General features: G+C 53.6%; 11 protein-coding genes across 11 annotated transcripts; 5 read left to right on the forward strand and 6 right to left on the reverse strand.

Moving 5' to 3' along the window:
• Positions 1 to 213: 213 nt before the first annotated feature.
• D7B24_009501 (uncharacterized protein) lies at positions 214 to 2,572 on the reverse strand (the record flags this gene model as incomplete). The annotated part of the gene is made up of 3 exons (XM_028643573.1): positions 214 to 1,756; positions 1,818 to 2,421; positions 2,476 to 2,572. 3 exons carry the CDS (start codon positions 2,570 to 2,572, stop codon positions 214 to 216), a joined length of 2,244 nt encoding a protein of 747 aa, XP_028492836.1.
• An 880-nt stretch (positions 2,573 to 3,452) lies between these two features.
• On the reverse strand, positions 3,453 to 4,652 carry D7B24_009502 (uncharacterized protein; the record flags this gene model as incomplete). Its single annotated transcript, XM_028643574.1, has 5 exons — positions 3,453 to 3,720; positions 3,772 to 3,948; positions 4,002 to 4,120; positions 4,175 to 4,281; positions 4,328 to 4,652. The coding sequence occupies 5 exons, from the start codon at positions 4,650 to 4,652 to the stop codon at positions 3,453 to 3,455; spliced, it is 996 nt and encodes a 331-aa protein (XP_028492837.1).
• Positions 4,653 to 6,115: 1,463 nt separating this feature from the next.
• On the forward strand, positions 6,116 to 6,738 carry D7B24_009503 (uncharacterized protein; the record flags this gene model as incomplete). The annotated part of the gene is made up of 2 exons (XM_028643575.1): positions 6,116 to 6,181; positions 6,493 to 6,738. 2 exons carry the CDS (start codon positions 6,116 to 6,118, stop codon positions 6,736 to 6,738), a joined length of 312 nt encoding a protein of 103 aa, XP_028492838.1.
• Positions 6,739 to 7,443: 705 nt separating this feature from the next.
• On the forward strand, positions 7,444 to 8,094 carry D7B24_009504 (uncharacterized protein; the record flags this gene model as incomplete). The annotated part of the gene is made up of 2 exons (XM_028643576.1): positions 7,444 to 7,587; positions 7,678 to 8,094. 2 exons carry the CDS (start codon positions 7,444 to 7,446, stop codon positions 8,092 to 8,094), a joined length of 561 nt encoding a protein of 186 aa, XP_028492839.1.
• Positions 8,095 to 8,502: 408 nt separating this feature from the next.
• Positions 8,503 to 10,071, reverse strand: D7B24_009505 (uncharacterized protein; the record flags this gene model as incomplete). Its single annotated transcript, XM_028643577.1, has 5 exons — positions 8,503 to 8,897; positions 8,951 to 9,268; positions 9,320 to 9,562; positions 9,616 to 9,875; positions 9,926 to 10,071. 5 exons carry the CDS (start codon positions 10,069 to 10,071, stop codon positions 8,503 to 8,505), a joined length of 1,362 nt encoding a protein of 453 aa, XP_028492840.1.
• Positions 10,072 to 10,449: 378 nt separating this feature from the next.
• D7B24_009506 (uncharacterized protein) lies at positions 10,450 to 11,388 on the forward strand (the record flags this gene model as incomplete). The annotated part of the gene is made up of 1 exon (XM_028643578.1): positions 10,450 to 11,388. One exon carries the CDS (start codon positions 10,450 to 10,452, stop codon positions 11,386 to 11,388), a length of 939 nt encoding a protein of 312 aa, XP_028492841.1.
• Positions 11,389 to 11,727: 339 nt separating this feature from the next.
• Positions 11,728 to 15,097, reverse strand: MTR4 (ATP-dependent RNA helicase mtr4; the record flags this gene model as incomplete). The annotated part of the gene is made up of 2 exons (XM_028643579.1): positions 11,728 to 11,908; positions 11,958 to 15,097. The coding sequence occupies 2 exons, from the start codon at positions 15,095 to 15,097 to the stop codon at positions 11,728 to 11,730; spliced, it is 3,321 nt and encodes a 1,106-aa protein (XP_028492842.1).
• Positions 15,098 to 15,571: 474 nt separating this feature from the next.
• On the forward strand, positions 15,572 to 15,881 carry D7B24_009508 (uncharacterized protein; the record flags this gene model as incomplete). The annotated part of the gene is made up of 2 exons (XM_028643580.1): positions 15,572 to 15,785; positions 15,850 to 15,881. The coding sequence occupies 2 exons, from the start codon at positions 15,572 to 15,574 to the stop codon at positions 15,879 to 15,881; spliced, it is 246 nt and encodes an 81-aa protein (XP_028492843.1).
• A 511-nt stretch (positions 15,882 to 16,392) lies between these two features.
• Positions 16,393 to 17,883, reverse strand: D7B24_009509 (uncharacterized protein; the record flags this gene model as incomplete). Its single annotated transcript, XM_028643581.1, has 1 exon — positions 16,393 to 17,883. The coding sequence occupies one exon, from the start codon at positions 17,881 to 17,883 to the stop codon at positions 16,393 to 16,395; it is 1,491 nt and encodes a 496-aa protein (XP_028492844.1).
• Positions 17,884 to 18,466: 583 nt separating this feature from the next.
• RSM25 (mitochondrial ribosomal small subunit component) lies at positions 18,467 to 19,435 on the forward strand (the record flags this gene model as incomplete). The annotated part of the gene is made up of 3 exons (XM_028643582.1): positions 18,467 to 18,593; positions 18,646 to 19,027; positions 19,093 to 19,435. The coding sequence occupies 3 exons, from the start codon at positions 18,467 to 18,469 to the stop codon at positions 19,433 to 19,435; spliced, it is 852 nt and encodes a 283-aa protein (XP_028492845.1).
• Positions 19,436 to 19,523: 88 nt separating this feature from the next.
• Positions 19,524 to 20,423, reverse strand: ALG14 (UDP-N-acetylglucosamine transferase subunit; the record flags this gene model as incomplete). The annotated part of the gene is made up of 2 exons (XM_028643583.1): positions 19,524 to 20,228; positions 20,277 to 20,423. The coding sequence occupies 2 exons, from the start codon at positions 20,421 to 20,423 to the stop codon at positions 19,524 to 19,526; spliced, it is 852 nt and encodes a 283-aa protein (XP_028492846.1).
• Positions 20,424 to 20,765: the final 342 nt, after the last annotated feature.

Genomic DNA, 20,765 nt, shown 5'->3' on the forward strand with positions numbered 1-20,765 from the left:
GTTACTAACTATCCGCGCCGCAAAATTACTATGGCTTCAGTTAAGAATAATGAGGAATGTAAATTCGCTTATGTATAAATATAAAGTTTTGGCGAAGCATGCGGCCAAAAGCTGGAAGGGTATGAACAATCAAATAAAGCAGTCTATATGCCCAGCGCACTGCCTTTGGCATTTATAGCAAATCCTCAGCTAGGGTGCACCTGTCGGTCAACCTCAAACCCTGGTAATGAAAACGACGCGGCTGTCATAGTCCCCACTGAAGACATACTGCAGGCCCTTGCTCATGAGCGTGGCGCCCGTGTACGTCTTGGCTCCATCGATGGTGTACCGTGCGCTGGGCTCAAGTCCCTGCAGTCGGATCCACGGCGATGCGTGGTTGAACTGAGCACGCACCTGGAAGTAGAACAGTACAGCCTCGGCACCGTTCTCCGAGATGAAGAGTGCAGCCGGCCAGTTGGACTCTTCAGGTAAGTTCAGACGCCACATGTCGCCGTTGATAACAATGGGGCTGACCTTTTCGCTGAGGGCAAGGAGGCCAGGGATCTGAGCTCGATCTTCGGTGGAGATCTTGGGGGGGTTGAGCTCCAGGCCAAATGAGCCACCCATCATGGCAACGTGAGCGCGGAATTTGATGGGTGTGATACGATTTGTGATCTCGTTGGGTACGGCAGACACGTGAGCACCCATTGCCGAAGCAGGATAGACGAGGGACGTGCCGAATTGGATGGAGATACGATCGAGAGCGTCGGTGTTGTCAGAAGTCCAGATCTGAGGGAAGTACTGTAGCATGCCGGGGTCGAAACGACCGCCTCCAGAAGCGCAGCCTTCCCACAGTACGTCGGGAAATCGTTTCATGAGGACGTCGTACACGTGATACATGCCCAAAATATTGGTGTGGTGAGCCGACGGTGTAGCGCCCTCGTGGATGCCCCTGTTGCTGTCCCATTTGACATAGGTGATCGGAGCGCTGGACAGAAGCTCAGAAAGGGTGTCGATGATGAACTGCTGGACTTCAGGAAGGGCGGCATTGAGGACGAGCTGGTTTCGCTGAGTTGTGCGCGGGTAGTCGCCAGCATGGAGGACCCATTCGGGATGCTCCTGGTAAAGAGTTGAGCTGGGGTTGACCATCTCAGGCTCGACCCAGATACCAAACTGCAGTTTATCGGGCGAGTCGGCAACCTTGAGATCGGTAATTCGCTTGACGAGGGTTGGCAGCGTATCAGGGAATCGCTGCATATTGGTTTGCCAGTCACCAAGGCCGGCGGCATCGTTGATGCGAGGATGTTCGTTGCCAAACCAGCCATCGTCGAGCACAAAGAGCTTGGCGCCGAGATCCGCAGCATCGCTGGCTAGCTTGTAGATGGTGTCTTGATCAAAATCAAAGTAGAGGCCTTCCCAACTGTTGAGCTTAACAGGTCGCGTTTTAGTGGCAAACTTGCTCTTGATGAGGTTCGTACGATATAGTCGGTGGAAAATGCGAGAAACACCACCAACACCAGCGCTGGAGTAGGCGGCGACGACTTCGGGCGTTGTCAGCGACTCACCGGGAGCCAGCGGCCATGACAGTTGACTCGGGTTGAAGCCGAGCATGGCGCGCGTCATACCCTGGGAGCCCTTCTCCACCTCCGCGGAGAAGGACCCGGAGTAGACGAGCGAGAACCCCCAAGCATCACCATGCGATTCAGTTGTGTCAGGCGCCACGAGGGCGAGGAAGGGGTTGTGTAGGTGCGAGGAGTAACCGGTTCGGCTGCCAAAGCTAGACGAAGGGTGGGAGGTCAGCAAAACGTATCGGCGACCACGCATTCATTGTAACCTACCCCTGTTGGCCGTACTCAATTTTGCGGCGCGTTCTCACGGCTTCGCGGAACCAGTCTCCTCTTAGCTGGATCATTTCCATCTCTTCGTAAGGAAAGTCGATGCTGAGACTCGCAGCCTTGTCAATCGTAATGGCACCCTGGCCGTTGTTTGTAATCTTGGTGCTTCGGACAACAGCATCGTGCTTGATAAAGACTGAGTACGAGAGGTCGACGGCGATTGAGTTGATGCTGTCGTGGAGAGTAATTATCAGGGTCGAGACCTCCTCGTCGGTTCCGAAAGTCGATGGAAGACCTTCCAGTTCCGGCTTGCCAGGAACAACCTTGTGAGATTGGTATCGGAGATCACTGACGGTGGAGCCGTCGGCCTGGTGGACTTGTATGGCGGGGACACGGAAATCGCCACGACCGAGGTCCGGATACTCGCGCTGGACACGGTCCTGCATGCTGTTCCAACCATTGACAAGGGGCGCTTCTGTTTCAACAGTCTCGATGGCGGGGCCGCCAAAGTGGTCGGAAAAGAGGTCACCCGTCTCCTCGTCGACGTGGAAGCGGTAAGATGAGTGTTCTGTGTGGAGCGCGAAGGATTTGCCTTCGACAACGATACCTGCGGCCGCGTCAGTACGATCACCTAACGCCAGAGATACGGTGGCAGACAAACCTGCGACCTTCGACTCATTGCGCGACGATTGCCACTCGGTGAGACCCAGAGAAGGTGCCGCCGCCGGCGCAGAACGCCCGAGCCAGTGCTTAACCATTTCGGCAAATCTTATCGGGTGATATTGGAGACGTTATCGTTGGTAGTCGTGGACAGATGTTGCGACAAAACGTGACTCGATGGGTTTCTCCTTCAACGGGGAGCTTTCATCGTCGGGGGCGGGGTCCAGGGCTTTATAGGTCTCGTCGCCTCCATATCAGCTCGCCGTTATTGTCGGTCCATTATGGGATTCATACCCGGGTTTGACTGGAGACACATCTGCAGGCCAAGTGCACGCCGCCCGGATTCTACATCGCGAAATCAAGATCGGTGGGGGTACGGAATTATCGCCGTGGAGCTGCAAATGCTCATGCGCGTCGGGAAAGGGTCTGCCACGCGCCTTAGCGTAGGGGAATAGCAGTTGGAGGCGGTTTACCTCGTGCCCTAGCCCCGCATGTGGTCATGGATCGTCACTCGTGGCATCAGGGCTGGAGGGCGCGGGGTAGTTGTATGTTGATGGCGGGATACTGTCGGAAAATACATCGCTGCGTTTCCCGCCGCGGGGTTGTGGGGATCGTTATCACGTTAGGGGGACAGTGGCTGGCTACAGGCATATCTCCCCGCACATTGCATTCGGTCAAGCCTGGGGCCATGAGCACCGGAGCAGCCACAAGAACGTTTGAGCTTAGCGTACATGGGCCCCAAGGCCTACGGCGCTCAGCCCCCAGACTGGATACAGCAGCTCGCGTTTAATTCGACGGGACAATAGCCTGAGTTTGAGAATGAGATAGATTGAGTGGCTTTCTTGGTTCAAGACCTCAAAATTCTAGGTATAGTGTATCATTCAGCGCAACAGATATATACGGAAGATAAAGTATGACACAGAAGGGAAATTAATGGATGATCAGTCGGACTCGCTTGACGCGTTGCGCGCGGCAAACTTAGAACGTAAGACGAGCTCCAGCCTGGCCAGGCACGGTGGCAGCAACCTTGGAGGATCCAAGGAGGCTGTAGGCATAGGGAGGCGAGCTGGCGGTCAGCTTGCCAACGGGAGCCGTGTTGGGGGCACCGCCAAGATCGTTGTCGAAAGCGTTGGCGTAGCCGACAATGTCAGAGTCTTGTGTCGTGATGGGAACGGTGACGTTCTTGAAGGCGTTGCTCTGAATGAGGACCTGAGCGTTCTGTCGGGTGTTGATGGCCGAGTTCATGCTGTTCGAGGTTAGTGGTTGTTTGAACGAAAGCAGAAGAATATAAGCCTACTTGAGGTAGTATGAGTTGTAAATGTGGCCAGTACCGAAGCGCAGCGAGGGGCCGCGAGAGCCGCAGTTGGCCCAGTAGTTGTGAGCATAGGTGACGCGGAGATGGCCTGAGTCCTTGGCGCCGTTGTTCTCGCTGTGGCCGACGAGGGAGGTCTTCCAATGGTCATGGAAGTAAGTGCTAAAGAAATGGTGTCAGAAGGGCACGTCTTGAGTAAGCGGGGCCAAGCATACTAGGAAATAGTCACAAAGTCGGCGGCGTGGGTGAGGTCAACAAGACCGTCGTAGTAGTCCTTGTCAGCGATAAGCTTGGAGTAGAATTCGCAGTGATCGACCCAGACGTTGGTGGTTTCCTGGAAGACAAAATGTCAGCATTGCTTAACGCAGGATGAAGCTTTTTGACGTACGTCGATCCTGAAACCATCGCCAACACTGCCGAGAACGTTGCGAGAGATAATGTTACGCAGAATGATGTTCTTTTGGCGACGAGCGTACAGCCCAATGCCGTCAAAGCCTAAATGCATTAGTGCGGAAAAGAATGTCCATTGCGAGACACGTACCGGCGCCGGGAAGGCCGATGACGGATTTGTTGCTGCCAATGCGAATGTTCGCGCTGCCAGAGATGATTCCCTTCACAACAACAATCCTCGGGGTTGCGTCCTTCTCGTTCACGGCAGCAGTGAACTGAGGAAGAGTGGAGACGGTGGTGACGGTACCGCCGGCACCACCAGTGGTACCGCCGTTGGTGGAAGCGTACCCCAGTGTAGCAGCCTCAGAGATGGTGGCGCGCTTCTCGATATGGACGTGCTCGGTCTCTTCAACTGTGGGCGTGGGCACCGCGGAGGCGACGGCGACAAGCAGGGATAGAACCGAAGTGAACTTCATTTTGATGTCCGGACGTGTTCGTATCCAGGTGAAATGTTTGGTGGGGTCTGAGAAAGTGAGGAGGAAGCCCAGCAACCTCTTAGTAAAAGAAAGGATGGAGGAATCGAATGAAGGTGAGGGTGTGTCGATTTTGACGATCTCGAGAGGCAAGAGACGAGATCTTTTGTAGTCTGGCGAGCGAGAGGGCCACATCGTGTCAGCAACCCCTTGCCCTGATCAGTCCCATGCCCGTCTGATTTCCTCGTCAGGCGCCATCAAGACACGATTGGCAGGGCCCCAGAAAGCCCTATGGCACCATCGTACCGGGGACACGACATGGAATCCATGGTAATCCCGTCCGATGAGGATATTCCGAGACCCTGGCGCACCGAGGGGGGACGGCCACAAAACGTCAAAGATCCGCGAATAAAATTTGGCCAAGGGTGACATTGGAGCTGCAAACCGAGTACTGGTCACAAGTGACTCGGCCGAAGCTGAGGCCGTTTGTCCACAGCTTCCCTTTGCAATCAAAGACGTCAGAACCAGGCCGGCGGGCTACACTCCATTCGGCATCGGAGGTGTCACGTTGAGTGCGGCTACAGATGGTGGTTCCGGCATGGCCCCGTAGCCAATTTCCTCGAATCAGATGACCCGCTATGCGCGTGGGTGGCAAGGGCTGGCCGGTTCTGGCGGCATCGAATCTGGGGTACATGTCAGTCGGTCCTTGGTAATCGCGGGGGAGGAAAGTGCTGGGGAGGAAGATTTCAAACAGTTTGTGTAGACAAAGGGAACATGAAAACTTTGACCGAGAAGTCTAGTTTCACAGACATTGAAGGTGTGGAGGAGCTACGGGAGCGATTCGACCTGGGGGCGCGATTGAGTTGGGACGTTTCGAAGCTTGATCTGCTTAAGCTTATTAACGCTGGGAGGAATGGCGAGGGCAGGGGTTTTGCCTGATGGGGGCTTTTGTGGCGGCACCGTAGACGCGAGGACCAGTTCAAGAAAGGGGGGCCGTGTCATGCCTGCAATCACGCGTTGTCAGGTCTGCCCGAATTTTGTCATGTTCTCGATTTAATTGAGGCCGAGCTAACGCATACCGGGTACATACTCGGGGAAGGTAGTTACGGTTGTACCTGTATGATGACCATGATTGCCTCACTCCATCACCTCCCACTTGATATCAACAAGGCCATGCCCTTTGTAAATACTTCATTTCGTTTCATTTGCTCATCTCTGAGTGCTGAGGATTTCATCGTAACCTATTGCTGACACGCAGGAGCAAAATATCCGCCATTGACATGCTGAGCAAAGTGATGCAGCAGCCCATGACGGGTGAATGGCGGACCACTGCAACGCCAACCACGATCACATCGCCGTTTGAGAAACCCATCGAGATTGTGCTAAAAGAGCTCCGGACTAATGGCCGATCGTGATCTTTTACCTACCGAATGTCACTAAGCACCTTCGGATACAGTACCGCAGCCATGCCGAACATTTCAGATTCCATTATGCAGAACCTCCGCGAGCTGGAGCAGTACTACAATGAGGTCGTAAACTCTACGAACCACGACCACCAGGAGCGTTTCCGCAATCATTTCATGAGAGCTCGCCCTTCACTCAGTTAGCGAAGAGTTGGTTGTCTACCCTGCATTCGAGAAGCATCTCGGTGAAGAGAGCAGATCCATGACTCAGAGCGATTGAAAAGAACATCATGAGGTACTGCCCAGCGTCCACGTAGACTTTGAGCCGCAAGCTAATACAAACAAGTTCAAAGAACTTCTCAAGACATGGCAAACTCTAAAGCCTGCCAACGCCCGAACAGACTTCGAAGCTCAAGCAGTTCTGATCTATCCTTGCCGAGCATATCAACGAGGAGGAAAAGGAGGAGATGCCAGCTCTGGAGGAAGTCCTAAGCCCGGCCCAAGGGGAATCCGAGTCGATTGCAAAGAGTTTCGGGAGGACTAAGACCTTTGTGCCCTCGCACAGCCATCCCAGTGCTGGCGAGCACTCCGTCATGGGTCTCCTGACGGCACCGATCGACCATGTTGCCGACGTTTTCAGGAAGTTCCCGGAAAACACCATCTCATCGAGCACCTCAACCAAGTAGACGTACAAGTATGGGTCAATCATGTCTTTGAACCAAATGGGGGTTTGATCCTATGCTGTTGCTCGTGATAAGGCATATAGAGCCAACAGCAAATTATATCTAAACGAGATGAATTGATTGATCGACTTGAGGCGGTTCGTAAACGCTTAAGGCGGATCCTGGTTGAGTGTGGTGTTGGAAATGTGTGACTAATGATTTGTGCTTATTTTTTTAAATGCCTGAAACTAAGACCACCAACCGAATTCTACGCCCAACTGACTTGAGACGTGAAATACGAAGAAATCCCGAACTTCTTGTCCTCTTGCTTCTCACGGCGTCTCAAAGGTTATTTTGCTCGTGCGGTTGCCCAGGGTGCCTTGCCTTAGGTGGTGAAGCCACTTAAGGCCATTTCCAGATGAAGCCAGCAAGTCCTGCGTGCGGTGAATGGAGGAAAGGTCTTCAAGGAAGGAGCGGAATTTTGAGTCTGAATACGCTGAGCATGCCCATTGAAACTGTTGCCTACACTAGGTTCCTACCCTCCTAGCCATTAGGTGCATCTCTGTCACCCATCTTGAAAACTCTCGCAACACTCAACCACCATCAAGGCCACGCTTGAGTTCTTACATAAAGTACATTCGGTCACTCAACAGAGCATTTCCTACACAAATCGGCTTTGTCTTCTTGACCTAAACTTGGCCAATACATACACCAAAAAACCCTCTTGTCATGTCTGATAACGACAGCAACAGTGGTCAGGGTGGCACCAGCTTGCCCGCCGCCTCCAATGCAGCCCCTACTAAGATGCAGCTGAGTGACCGCGAGCAGGAGATTCTCTCGAAAGCCTGGAGCTGCATGAAAGTCCAGCCGGAGGTGAGTAAATGTCACGCTATCTTGATTGTGGCGCGCCCTCGACTTGCAGTTTGCTTTAGAATTTCAGTGCTGACCCTGCCCATCTACCAGATCGACCACGTCCGCCTCGCTGCTGCCACCGGTATGACCAACCCACGTTCCGCCGCCAATGCCTGGGGCGCCCTCAAGAAGAAACTGTTCGTCGGAACCGCCGCTGCAACTCCTATCAAGGCTCGTGCGGCTGCCGCTGCCAACAACGAGGGCGGCGATTCAGAGAAGAAGCGCAAGCGTGCCACTCCCAAAAAGAAGGTTATGGCTGAGGGCGACGAAGATGATGGCGATGCTGCCCCCATCGAGACCCCGATCAAGAAGAAGCGCGCTCCTGCCAATAAAAAGGCTTCTGTTAAACCTGCTGCCAACGAGGCTCCTGTCTCTGCCAACGCTGCCGTTACCGATTCAGAGGCTACTCTTGCAGACATGGATGAGGGTGAGGCCAAGGTTGAGCATCAGAGTGGGGATGAGCTCTAGCTTTTACTCTTTCTGCATTGCTCGAATCGATCGATGTCAAACGGAAGACAGTTGGACCAAACATCGTTGGAAACGGACTCTGAAGAATAGTCAAGCTTGCAGCGAGCTTCAATTGTGTGGGCTCAACTTGGCTGTCGTTTACATGAAGAGCAATCAGCAGTGTGAATGACAGGTTGGTCTGGGAACTTTCCCCGAGACGGTTCTGAAATTTGCAATACATTGACGTTCATCGCACTCAGGATATCCGTCCCAGGTGACTAGGTAGCCAATTCAACCTACAACGGGACCTTTGGGGTTGTGACCAGGTGATACTCCACTGCAAGCGGTAATTGTCTCTGACAAATAAGCATTGTTCATTGGCCAGCGGAACAATAATGATATTTGAAATCCGTGTTCATTTGACAGTACTCATGCATCGATGTACTTCTTCAATCCACGCAGGCGCTCCTTGGCGTTCTCAAGGACCTCATCAGGCTTGCAGACAGCAAATCGGATGTAGTCCTCAGCAATCCAGGCATTCTTGTCCGTGTAAAACTCGGTTGGAGGTACGGCAGCAACGCCGACCTCTTGAATGAGGAACCAGGTAAGCTTGAAGTCGCGTGGACGACTGGCAACATGTGGTGGGTATGGGTAGTCCTCTGGCAGTTTGACCTTCTTCATGTTTACGAGGACAAAGTAGCCACCCTCGGGCTCCGAGTAGGGCAGATCGAGCTCTTTCCATATCTCATTGAAGCGGTCAATCTTTCCCTTCATCTCAACGACGGACTCGTCCCAGAATCCATGCTTATCAGCCTCCTCAAAGCCTTTGGACGCAGTGTTAATGTGATGCTCGCTCGGACCAGGGGATTACACTTACCGACAGCGCAGGCCTCTTGCAGAGGCGACACCGAGGAGTAGCAAATACGGGTGTGCGCGGCTGAGACGTGCTGGATCAGCTCAGCAGGCCCCATTAGCCAGCCTACGCGCCATCCTGTGGCGTAGAAGTTCTTGCCAGCCGATCCCACAGTAATGGTAAGTCGTTCGATCTCAGGCGACAGGGTGGCGATGCGCGTGAAGGGCACATAGTAGAGCCGGTCGTAAACCTCGTCGGACAGGATGATGATCTCATGCTTGACACAAAGGTCACCGATTCTCTGCAATTCATCCTTGGAGAAGACTTTACCGACAGGGTTATCTGCGGACGCTGTCAGCAAGTAGCACTGTTGTCACAAGCAGGGCCACGAACGAGGGGTGTTGAGAACAATCATCTTAGTTTTCGGGGTGATGGCCCTCTCAAGCTCTTCAAAATCGATGGACCACTCAGCAGCAGAGGACGTCTTCTCGGCACCGTCCTTGGGTGGCTGAAGGGGAACGTATGTAATCTTGCCACCAGGCATTTCGATGTTGCTGATATACTGGTCAAAGAAGGGCTCGAAAATAATGACTTCGTCGCCCGGTTCAATGAAGGCCATGAATGCGCTGAGCATGCCTAAAGATGGATGTCAGTGATGAGCCGGTCAGAAACGGCCGCACCATACTGACCTTCATTGGCACCAGTCGTAATCGTGACCTCGGTTTCCGGGTCGATTTGGCGGCCCCAGAAAGGGGAATAGGCGTCAGCGATGGCTTTCTTCAGACGAGGACGGCCTTTTGTTGGGCTGTACTGATTGCACTCGACGCGGTCGAGTGCCTGCTTAGCAGCATCAAGGATGAAGTCCGGGGGGTTGTAGCCAAAGAAACCCTGTCCCATGTTCACAATAGGCTGGTTGGGCGAGGCGGCGGCAGCCTCGTTGACAATGGACCTAATCGGGGTGAGCAGTACTACCTTCTTGGGCGACTTCCTCACACTCACCAGACATCCTGTCGCCTTCCGGAAACGCGCGCAGCGGGCTTCAACTTGCTGCTAAGAGTCATATTGCTTGAGTGGAAACTTCGACGGCTCAACGTAGCTGAGCAATTGGCAGCGCTCGATCGAAGGGCGAAGGTAAGAGGGTTCATGTGGCAGATGTGCAGAATGCAAAGGATGAGCAACTTGATTTCAAATGGTCCTGGATGTGACTGCTGCTGCCCCATTCAGAGCCGTTGATGTCCCAATGGGCATTCGGCATCGTCAAATTACGCCATCCCATTAACCCCCCGATTGTCGGGGCTGGATAGGGGTGGAGATGCGCCTACCCGAACGTGTCAGGCAGAGGGGTGGGTGTATGGGGGCAGTGGGGTACTATCGCAACTGAGATCGCGGGGCTTCTCTATGTATCACCGCCCCCGGGGTGTTGCACAAGCGCTTGTCATCGGTAATATTTGTCACTGTCTCCGGCTCAGCATCACATCAACATTTCCCAGCGTCAATCTGCGTCGCGAGACGCGACCCTTGATATGGCTGCTCCGCTCTCCAAGCTGCGGCCAACCGCGCTTCTACTCACGATTCGATTCAGCTCTTCGTTACCTGATCTCACATTAGACATTCCCTCGCCTGCATCGACTACCATAGTCGCCTTGAAGAACCTGATACGCACACAGCTCGAACCCCCCTACAATGCCAACCGGCTGCGCTTGATTTATCAAGGCAAGATCTTGCTGGATAGCGCAGCGTTGGCTGCGTTACTACCACCGACTCCTCGCTCGAGCACCATCACAGCCGTTCATCAAGATGTTGCGACCAAAGGCAAAGGCAAGGCTGTCGCTGGCCAGGCAGACGAGGAGCAGCAACGCGTCTACGTGATCTGCAGCATCGGAGACGAACTTTCGGCCGAAGAACTGGCCAGTGAGGTCGAAGCGGCTCAGATACCTGTGGCAGCGACGTCTTCGAAATCAGCTGCCCCGAATGTCCCGGCGACAGGCGCAGCGAGACCGAGCACACCCAACTCACACCACCCGTCTCGGGGGTTCGATCGTCTTCTCGCGGCAGGCTTCACGCAGGCTGAGGTGTCGCAACTCCGACTACAGTTTACCGATATACAAGCACAAAGACATACCCCCGACACGATGCCGTCTCCCGACTCGATGCGAAACATGGAAGATTTGTGGATGGACGCCAACGGCGGGAACGCGGTGCCGGGAGGCGGTGGCGTGACGGCGACTACAGCAGCTGGCGAGGAGCCAGTGGCGCACGACTCGCTTGGCTCTATGCACGAACAACTCGATGGGCTCGTCAAGGGAATGCTCATGGGCTTTTTCTGGCCCCTTGGCGGGCTGGCCTGGCTTACACGTGAGGATGGCATGCTTTCACAACGATGGCGTGTGTGGATTGGTTTTGGTATTTCCTTCAGCGCATTTGTCGGTCTCATGAGAGCCCTCTTTGGCGGAGAGCAGTGACACTGGATCCATTGGCTCAGGCGTCCTTTGGTTTCAGGGCACAGCGTACTGCATTGATCATACTGCATCTAGTGGTCATCACGCACATAAACACACATACACAGAGGGGGCGCCACAAGGGCACGCAGAAGGCCATTATGCTACTTTGATTGGCGGCCTGGAGCATGGGCGTCGGCGCATGCACACACCCAAGCTCCCATTTTTGTCGAGAACAAAAAAGCTACTGGTATATTCCACCCGAAACTCCTGACCTGTCCCTGGACTGTTGCCACCACTCGGGTGTTATGTAACCCCGCATAACGTGTGGCTGAGTGATGATTGTCGAGAAGAAAACTTACCTTACAGGTACAAGCTCTGCGCTGCAACAATGTCGCGGCGGATCTTGTTCAAACTCGCCTCGAACTTGACTTGTAGCTCCTCAGAGCCCATAACCTTGGCGCCCTGGGCCATTTGGCGAAGCAGCTCCTCAAGGCGGCGGAACAGACGGATGAGGGAGCCCTCGTAAGCATTGGTCATTTTGCTATGCCTGTGATTAGCTAGGATCGGTCGGAGAGGGCAATATCACATACCAAATATCGGCAAAAGACTTCTCGTTAGACCATGCATGCACCGTCTCCATCAGTTGCCACTTGAATTTTCCGACAAACTCCTCTTCGTTGATATCCATTTTGCTCTCGATGCTGACCTTGGCGACCTGCCTAGCCTTGGCAAGAATAGCACGGAACGGCTTGTCAAGTTCCTCCTTGAGCGGCTGAGCCTCAAGTTTCTCATCGAGCACGAAACAGCTTAGCACGGCAGCAATCGTCTCAGGCGCCAGTTCGTTGAAGAACCTGTCGAAAAGAAGTTCAGCGAGGATGAGCTCATGGCCTTCGGTAGACGACAGCTCGCAGGCGACGCGGGCCTTGAGCTGCACAACTTCGTTCTCATTGAGGAAGCCGAGGCGACGTAGAACACGCTTGCGAGCCTTGAGTTCGTCCATCTGTGATATACTGTGTGCTTTGGCGATGCCCTTCTTCTTCTCCTTGATCTCTTCGCCGAGCTTGACCTTGGCGCGATATTGCAGGTAGAGCTCCGGTAAAAGGGGCGATCCGTGGAGTGGGTTCGTCAGAAGGCGAGACTCGAGAACCTCAATCTTGCGCAGGAGCTTGATGAAGGAATCATCCTTGATGCCCATGTTTTCCATGGGGTCGAGGATCGGCAGGCCATCTGGAAAACGACGTGTGACCTCGAGTAAAGATCTGCGAACCTGGTCCTTGCTAGCTTGTGAGTTGATATCCTTAGGCATGAAAACGCGGATCTGACTGATGCTCTTCAGGCAGGTTAAGAGGCAAGGGACAATCTCAAAACGGGCCGGGCTGTTCGAAGTCGACTCGGGGTAAACGTTTTTGGGCATCTCGGTCGTGATGTTGAAGCCCTGTGTGATCTCATCGCTGTCAGGCGAGATGGGAAGCATAACATCAATCATGATGGACTCTTGTGGCGGGTACTCGGGCTCGCCCTTTCTACTATCGGGAGCGCGGCGCTTAGTAAAATTGGCAACGACACCCCAGCCAAAGTCCGTTCCGTCGAGGCTAGCCTCCTGAAGCTTCGGGTTGTAGATGCGGACAAGGCGGCCAGGCTGTAAAAAGTCGAGACAGTGTGACGGATGTTGAATGACAGCCCGCATATCCATGGCGAACTGCTCAAGTTGGGTTCTGATGTTGTAATAATCCTTGACTGTCGATTCATCCGTGATGACAAAGTTGTCCTTCTCCTGTTGAAGCTGCACGAGTCCTCGTTCTAGGTCTGGTACGCTGGCGGCATTCTGGAACTGGTGGAAGCAGCGCTCAAGCATAAACTCAGGTGAGATGGCTTCGATGCGCAGAAGGTTGAGTATCATGTTATAACCCAGGTAGAAGGCCGAATTGAGACGATCCTGTTGACCTACAACAATGCCACGGGCCGTGTCAGGCTCCATCTTCTCGTCGATCATCATGATAACGATGCCGCGGGAGTCAAGACCACGACGACCGGCACGTCCAGACATCTGAATATATTCGGATGGTGTAAGAGGCCTGGTCTTGACGCCGTCCCATTTGGTCACCTGTGTGAAGACAACAGTCTTTGCAGGCATGTTGAGACCAATCGAGAACGTCTCAGTTGCAACGAGAACCTTGATCAGGGACTCCTGGAAGAGAATCTCGATCGTCTCCTTGAGAATGGGCAGGAGGCCAGAGTGATGGACGCCGATGCCGCGCTCGAGCAGAGGCAGGAGATTCGAAATTTGAGGAAGCTCACGATCCTGATCGGACAAACTCTTGATAGCATTGTTGAAGACGTGGCGAACCATTGCCTTTTCGTTATCGGTATTGAACTGCAGGCTCGACAGGCCAACAGCAAGATTCTCACACTCTCGCTTGCTGAAGTTGAAGACGATGACGGGCTGGAACTTCTTGGTCATGATCATGCGTACAATCTTGACAATGTCGGCTTTGGGATCGGCGCCGCCGCCCTTCTGCGTCTTTTTGTTGTTGCCCTTTCCCTTCCACTTGGCGTTCGCGTCGCCGGGATCTTGGCCCTTGGATTGCTCAACCTCTTGCATTGTCTTTTGAAAGTTGTTCTCCTTGAAGACTCCCTTCTCGTCAACCACGAGGTAGATGCCTTTGCCGCCGGCTGGAAAAAAGTAGTTCTGTAAGGGTGTTGGTCGGAAATCCGTATATACGACGTGGCAGGCCTGTTTGTGGATCTTGGCAATCCACTCGGCAAACTGGAAGGCATTCGGAATAGTGGCTGACAAGAAGACATATCGGACCTTGTCAGGCAACAAGATAATGGTCTCCTCCCATACGACACCGCGGGTCTTATCACGCATGTAGTGAATCTCGTCAAAGACAACCCAAGCCACCTCGCGCATGATCTCAGAGCCACGGTACAGCATAGACCGCAAAATCTCCGTCGTCATTACAAGACAGCTGGCGGTGGGGTTGATAGTGATGTCGCCTGTCATGAGGCCGACATCGCCAAACATGGCTTCAAAGTCCCGGTACTTTTGGTTGCTGAGGGCCTTAATGGGACTGGTATAGATGACTCTCTGGTTCCTCTTAAGGCACTGCGCAATGGCGTATTCGGCAACAACCGTCTTGCCGGCACTGGTATGCGCAGAGACAAGAACACTCTCATCTCGCTCGATGGACGCAACCGAAAGGCTTTGAAAAGGGTCAAGCTTGAAGTTCCATGTCCTGGCGGGCTCGTCGGGGGCTTTGTGTTCGGAGAGGGGGATGTACTCGTGGTCGAGATCGGGAGGTAGCGCGACTTGATGCTGGATGTTGTGGGACAGGACCATGGAATCCCCCTCGTCAGGCGCAAATGCTTGTGCGCCAGCCACCTGACGCGACTCGGCCGTTTGGAAGCTGTCGGTCAAGACGGGCTCAGGTTCTTCATCCTTCTTGCGGCGCTTGTTGCTCTCGTTGATATCGTTGTCCTCGGCGTCAACCTGTGGATCCTCCGATTCATCGCCGTTCTTTGCATCATCCTCGGCGTCTACCATTTCGGTGTCAATAGCCTCGGTTGTTGGCTGAGACTTTATGATGCCATCGGCCTTGCGCTTCTTGCTCTTGTCCTTCTTGCTTTTCTTGGATGGTTTGACGCCGGTGGGCGCGGCCTCGGGCTCGCTGAGTTCTGAAGTCTCTGCCCGAGGATTGCCCTCGAAGACATCAAACAGGTCGTCCATTGCAAAAGGCAGAGCCGACGGGCGGTCATGCAGGTTGCGCAAGAAATGGAAGATGAATTCGATAGCCAAAAGTTACAAGAGGAGGTTGCAGGCGCAAAAGAATGCACGAACCCGCGACAGGGTGGCAGAAAAATAAAAATTGGCTGAACTGGGAGCTCAAGGGCAGGGCGGTGACGTACAGCCAAGGGGCCTTGGTTTTAGCATGGTCAATGCGTTGGCCATGTCTCTGCGATTGAGGTGGTCAGCAGTTTTCGGGACTGGGCGGGTGAGTCACGTGGGCTTATGTAACTTTAGAGAGCTTTCATCGATTGCCTCAGACCACTCGAATAGCCGGACAAGCCTGCGACAGCACCATCACGACCGGATTTTCTACCAGCCATTGTACCCTCCGCACCCCTAAAGCTCAATCGTCAAGGCACGCATACAGATCAAAACCTCCCAGAGACCTCATGACGCTAACCATTGACTCCACAGATGTTCTCTGCTGCCGTCACCCGCGCTGCTACGCAGGCGCCTTCGGTCGTCGCCCGCCGCGGCTTCCACGCGACCCGTTCCCAGATGTCTTCGCCCTTCCACTACCCCGAGGGTCCCAGATCCAACATCCCCTTCAACCCCAAGTCCAAGGTGTTCCCCTTCATCTTCTGGGGCTTCATGGGCGCCGGTTTCGGTATTCCCTTCGGCATTGCTGGTGAGTGGTTTTCCCTCCCCCGGACACGGCATATGGGTTTCCCTACTAACTTTCAGCTCCACAGCCTGGAAGCAGAGCAAGGCCCCGGAGGCATAAGCTTGCTCGGCTATCAGAGACCGAAGACGAGCTGCAATGCGTGTAAGATGTAGGGCCAAGCAGAGTTGCGTGCAGGAGGAGTAGCTGTGTAAATAGGCCAAATAGAGGCTGCTGCCCGTGCCTATCGCTGGACTCAACTGAAGCGATTTGTTATTCCTAAAGGCTCTTCTCGATCAGAAACGCGAAGAATTGTTGGTAATGATAGTATTCGTGTGGCTACCTTCGGGCTGAGAAGGAACATGAACGAGTTCTCACGACAGAACCCAACAACAAACAGTCTTCCCGACACTGCCATCCTTCGACGATTTACCTCAGAGTGACCCTTGCGCATTGTTTTTTCGCCAGTCAGATTATGGTCCGCACCTTGACCCTCTTTTGTTCGCCCAGTAACATATTCCAACAAGGCTTTGAAAGCGTTCATATTGCGACCGTATCGCATGCAATATCTAAGAGGCATTACAAGCCGTTGTCTACATGGTATCTCATCTATCTATCGGTACATGGAATGGTATTACATCGCGGCCAATACCCGCTTGTTAGGCGCCTTGCGGTGGCCAAGCTTCTTTGACCACCCGGTGTGACTGTCGTTTAGCAGCTGGTGCAAGAAATGCTCCATGTACTCTTCCCGATCCGGCGACAATTGCCATCGTGCCTTGAGCTCAACGTATGTATTCAGGACTAAACTCTCGTCACCGCATCGCATGCACGCTTTGAGAGCCCAGCCGGCAAGCCACGTGTCTATGTAAAGACTGTTGACACCGTTGTCAACCGCTTGCAGCAGTGCTGAGAAGAGGTTCTGAAGCCGGTCCTTGGCCCAGGCGGACTGTCTGTGGCCCCCGTGGTTCGCAAATGCCTTGAATAAAAGGAGAAATATGGCGCCGTGCAAGGGAACATCGAAGCGCTTCATCTCGTCGAGGAATTGAACGACGCGGTTGAGATTGCCCTTGATGGCATGATGTCGTATGAGTATGCGATATGTGCGGAGATCAGGTGTCGTGCTTGCTAGTTGTTGAAAGGACGATCGCATAGCAGGATGCTGCTGTCCGACCTTACCAAACATTATGAGAACTTGGGCAACGACCCTGTTTGCGTGATAGTCTGGGGAAGGAATTGTTGCGCCCTTGGAGCCACTATTCTTCATGTGATCGTAGACTCGAAGGGCGGCGTCTTCGTCTCCTGCACGGAAGAAGCTCGCAATTAGACAATTGAGCACGACGGTGTCGATCATCTCCCCCGCCTCGACCATTTCTTTGTATGCGGCCCGTATACCGTCAACGTCGCCTCGCAGGCCGAAAAAGTGAATCAAGCTGACGTGGTGGTACCGGTTGAACTCAATTCCTCTCGATTCCATCTCCTTGTATATGCGCTCGGCCAGGGTAAAATTGCCCGACTTTGCCGCTGCGTCGAATAAAATGTTGAAGGTCACTCCATTGCCCAAGTGTCCGCCGCTCTTCTCCATCTCGTTCCAAAGGTGCAATCCTGATTCCGCCTCAGCGTCGGTGATGCTTCGTGCGTATTGACTGGCAAGTGCCAAGGCGGCATTCCACTCTCGACGCTGCAAGCTTAGGCCGCAATCTTTGACGTCGCCGATGACTGAGAAGTAACGGAGCATTGATTTCGAGTTTTTCGTCTTGGGTGTGCCTAGAACCTTGAGCAAACGGTGCCGTAAATTTGCCGACAGGTAGAGCATTCGCGGCGTCGGCAAAGCGCTGTATTGGCGGTAGATAGTCCTCAGGCCGATGTGGCCGGGGTGTCTCAAGCGTAAGCTTATGCTCATGCGTAATGTGTTCGCATCCTTGGCCACCTTTCTATCGCCTCGAAGCGTTTGATCAGAGCTTGGGTACTGCGAGTCCTCCTTCTTGTCCGATATCGTCAGGTTCGGGCCATCTGGTCGAGCGTACCGCCGCATGTAAGGGTCTCTGACGAGCTCGAGGTGATCCTCCACAGCTCCGATGCGGTAATCGCCGACAACTGCGAGAAGGTCCTTCTTCCGCTGCAGCATATATCCTGTGTGGTCGGGCTGGGCACTACAAGACGCGATCGCGGCAGCGTGGCCATATTGGCGGCATTGCTGGCGGCGTCCAGGGGACGGGTTTGACGTAGAGCGGCTTACGACTATGCGTGAAGGTCCTGGCAGGAATGTCGAAAGAAGCCATGATGCTGTAAGAGGGCAGTGTGGAATCTGCAAAGACGGTTTGCACGTCAAGGATACAGTGGGAGATGGTGTTGCTTGTATTCTGGCTGTGCGTGCGGACTTTCTGGATCGTTCGCGAGCCCGCAGCTTTGGTGTTGGTCCAATGGTGGGCGAGTTCGACGGTCGTTTCGAACGGATCGCGCCGCGTAGCGACCCGTCAAAGCCTCTGAGAGCTTTCATCAGTTGTCCGGCATCTCGATGGGGGGCTGCCAGCTTCCTCCCAGCTCGGCAATGTCGGATGTCTCGCGCGGCCGTGACGGAAGGGGGAAATCTATGGTCGTCGAAGTGTTGAAGACAGGCTGTGCCGATGAGAGAGTTCGGGGAGATTTTACAAGGCGAATCTCCTACGTGCATGGACATGTATCCATATATGCATGTGCAAGATATATGCATGGCTGTGACCAGGATGGTGGATCCTCCTGACCGAAGCTCCAAATTTCATGGCCTAGTACGCGACGAAAGGTGTAAACCAGCAATTGATCTTGCTCCAAAGTCAGACTTCCTCGATCGGGTCACTCGTGAGTCAATTCTCTCAATTCGACAATCTCCCTCTCAACACTCGTCATACAGTTGCGATGGGCAAACAATTACGTCCCGCCAGGGTTTTCCAGACCGTCACCGAAGAGCTGGGCCACCGAATCTTGCCGCAACATCAAGTCCAGGCGCCGCCATGGTACAAGGCCCTGAAGTCGATCCCCCCTACCGAGACAGTCATAAGGTCGCGAGCGACCGTTCTCCAGGCGTCTACATCCAAGAGCAGGAAGCCTCGAAACCTATTCAAGCCCCAGCAGATCACCTACGAGGAGGATGAACTACGAACGATATTCTTTAAGGACCATCCTTGGGAGCTGGCGCGCCCGAGAGTCGTACTCGAACTCGATGGAAAGGATTGGCAACGATGTGATTGGAGTCGTGGCCTGCGGCAACCCGGACTGGCGATCAGCGGCGAAAGGTCAGGAAAAGGCCAACAAAGCAAATCGAGACGAGCATTCTCAAACAAGCTAACACATTCATTAGTGTCGTGCAAAGACAAATGTGGCTCATGAACAATACCGGTTTGCCACGCGATCAAGCCTACGACATGGCCAGGAAAGAGTTCTACGCTCTGCGACAGGAAGAGGAGGTCGAGAAGAGGGTAGCTAGAGAAGAGGCCCGGTACGTCGGGGCTTACTTCGGCAAGAACAAGCTGGATATCGCGCAGGATCTCGAGGACAAGCAGTACGAGACTTGGAAGCAGTGGGCACAGTCCGAGGTTGTCCGGATAGAGCAAGATCGAAGTGCCTCCTATCACAAGTTTGGCAAGGGAGACGAAGCTACAGACGACGATGTTGCGGCGGTTGAGGCTGCTGAGAAGGAATAGATCCTCCCTTCATGGGTGTGTACGACTTGTTGTATTAATACCTACGTACGAGAGTAATGTACAATACGCTGCAAAAGCTCGGAGCATCTCAATTACTGGCCTGGTCTACCACTAAACATCCCGCGTTGGGCACGCCGTATCTCTGGGCTACGTACTCATGCTGAACGAGAAAAACGTCTGCGATTTTGGTGTAGTAGAAGAGCTTTCCTGTGAGGCTCAGAGTCTTGATGCGCGCCCATGACTCTACATAGAAAATCTGCATGACGTCTTCTGGTGCGAGGAAGAAAAGTTTCAGTACGTGGGCAACAAGTCCTACGAAGAAACCTGTAGCCGGGCCGTTCGTAATGATGATATCAGGATACTTTTGACGACTTCGGGTACCGGCAAACGGTGAGTTGGTCAGGAGAGGAAATATCTCCAAGACAGACAACAGAGCAGTAAGAGGCGTGGAGAGTAGTGGTTGATGGACTTTGCGAGCCCGCGTAACGGTGTGGACATCGTATGTTCCAGCTTCAGACTCGCCGTGAGCATTCAGAACCAGTTCTTCAAAAGCCTTGACCTGTTTGAGCGACATTGCATCTCCGCTCGATACGAGATAACGGCGGTGAATGGACGAGAGCGGAGCGAAGCCGATTTCCAGCATGGCAAGCATCTCCTTCGTATGGCCACCTGAGCCCAGGACGACGAGAAGATATGCTCCATTAAGGTTTGTAGTCTTGCTCACATGACTCCTCGCAGTTTCTAGGTTGATGGGGTGGTTTTCTCGGGTCTTATGAAGCTGGTTGTGGCGTACCTATATCGTTTAGTGCGTTCTCACTCAGAAGGATGAAATGATACGCACAAAAGCAAAGACTGCAGATATAGAGATCCCAGATACGGACAAGGCGGCAAAAACAATCCACGAGGAATAAAGAAGGGCACAAAGTCCGATGCAACAGAAAACTGCTACAGTCTTTAGCAGAAAAAGCCCTGCTGACTTGGATGACATCGTTGGGCGGTGACGTCGCCGTCCGGCGGTTCTGCTGTGCTGTTATCCCGGGCAATGAAGTGAACAGTTTGCTGCAGGCTATGAAGTCGTCTCCCGCAACACTCGTCTGCTCTCTGGTATAGGTAGGCCGTAAGATTTATCGTCCAAGGTACCTAAGGTACCTACCTAAGGTAAGGTAGGTACTTGTAGGTACCTAGGTAGATTGGGTGAACGATGGGCACCAGGTGTTGCCTGTCATGTGATTGGTACACCAATTCCTGTAAGTCCTTGCCAATGGATAGGTAGGTGCGGGTGCCTGAACCGGGGGCAGGTGGTGCTTACTCATCACGTGATTGCAGTTCC

This window comes from Verticillium nonalfalfae (genome assembly GCF_003724135.2).
Source record: "Verticillium nonalfalfae strain VnAa140/NRRL 66861 chromosome Unknown scaffold_96, whole genome shotgun sequence".
In the NCBI taxonomy this organism is placed as follows: Eukaryota; Fungi; Ascomycota; class Sordariomycetes; order Glomerellales; family Plectosphaerellaceae; genus Verticillium; species Verticillium nonalfalfae.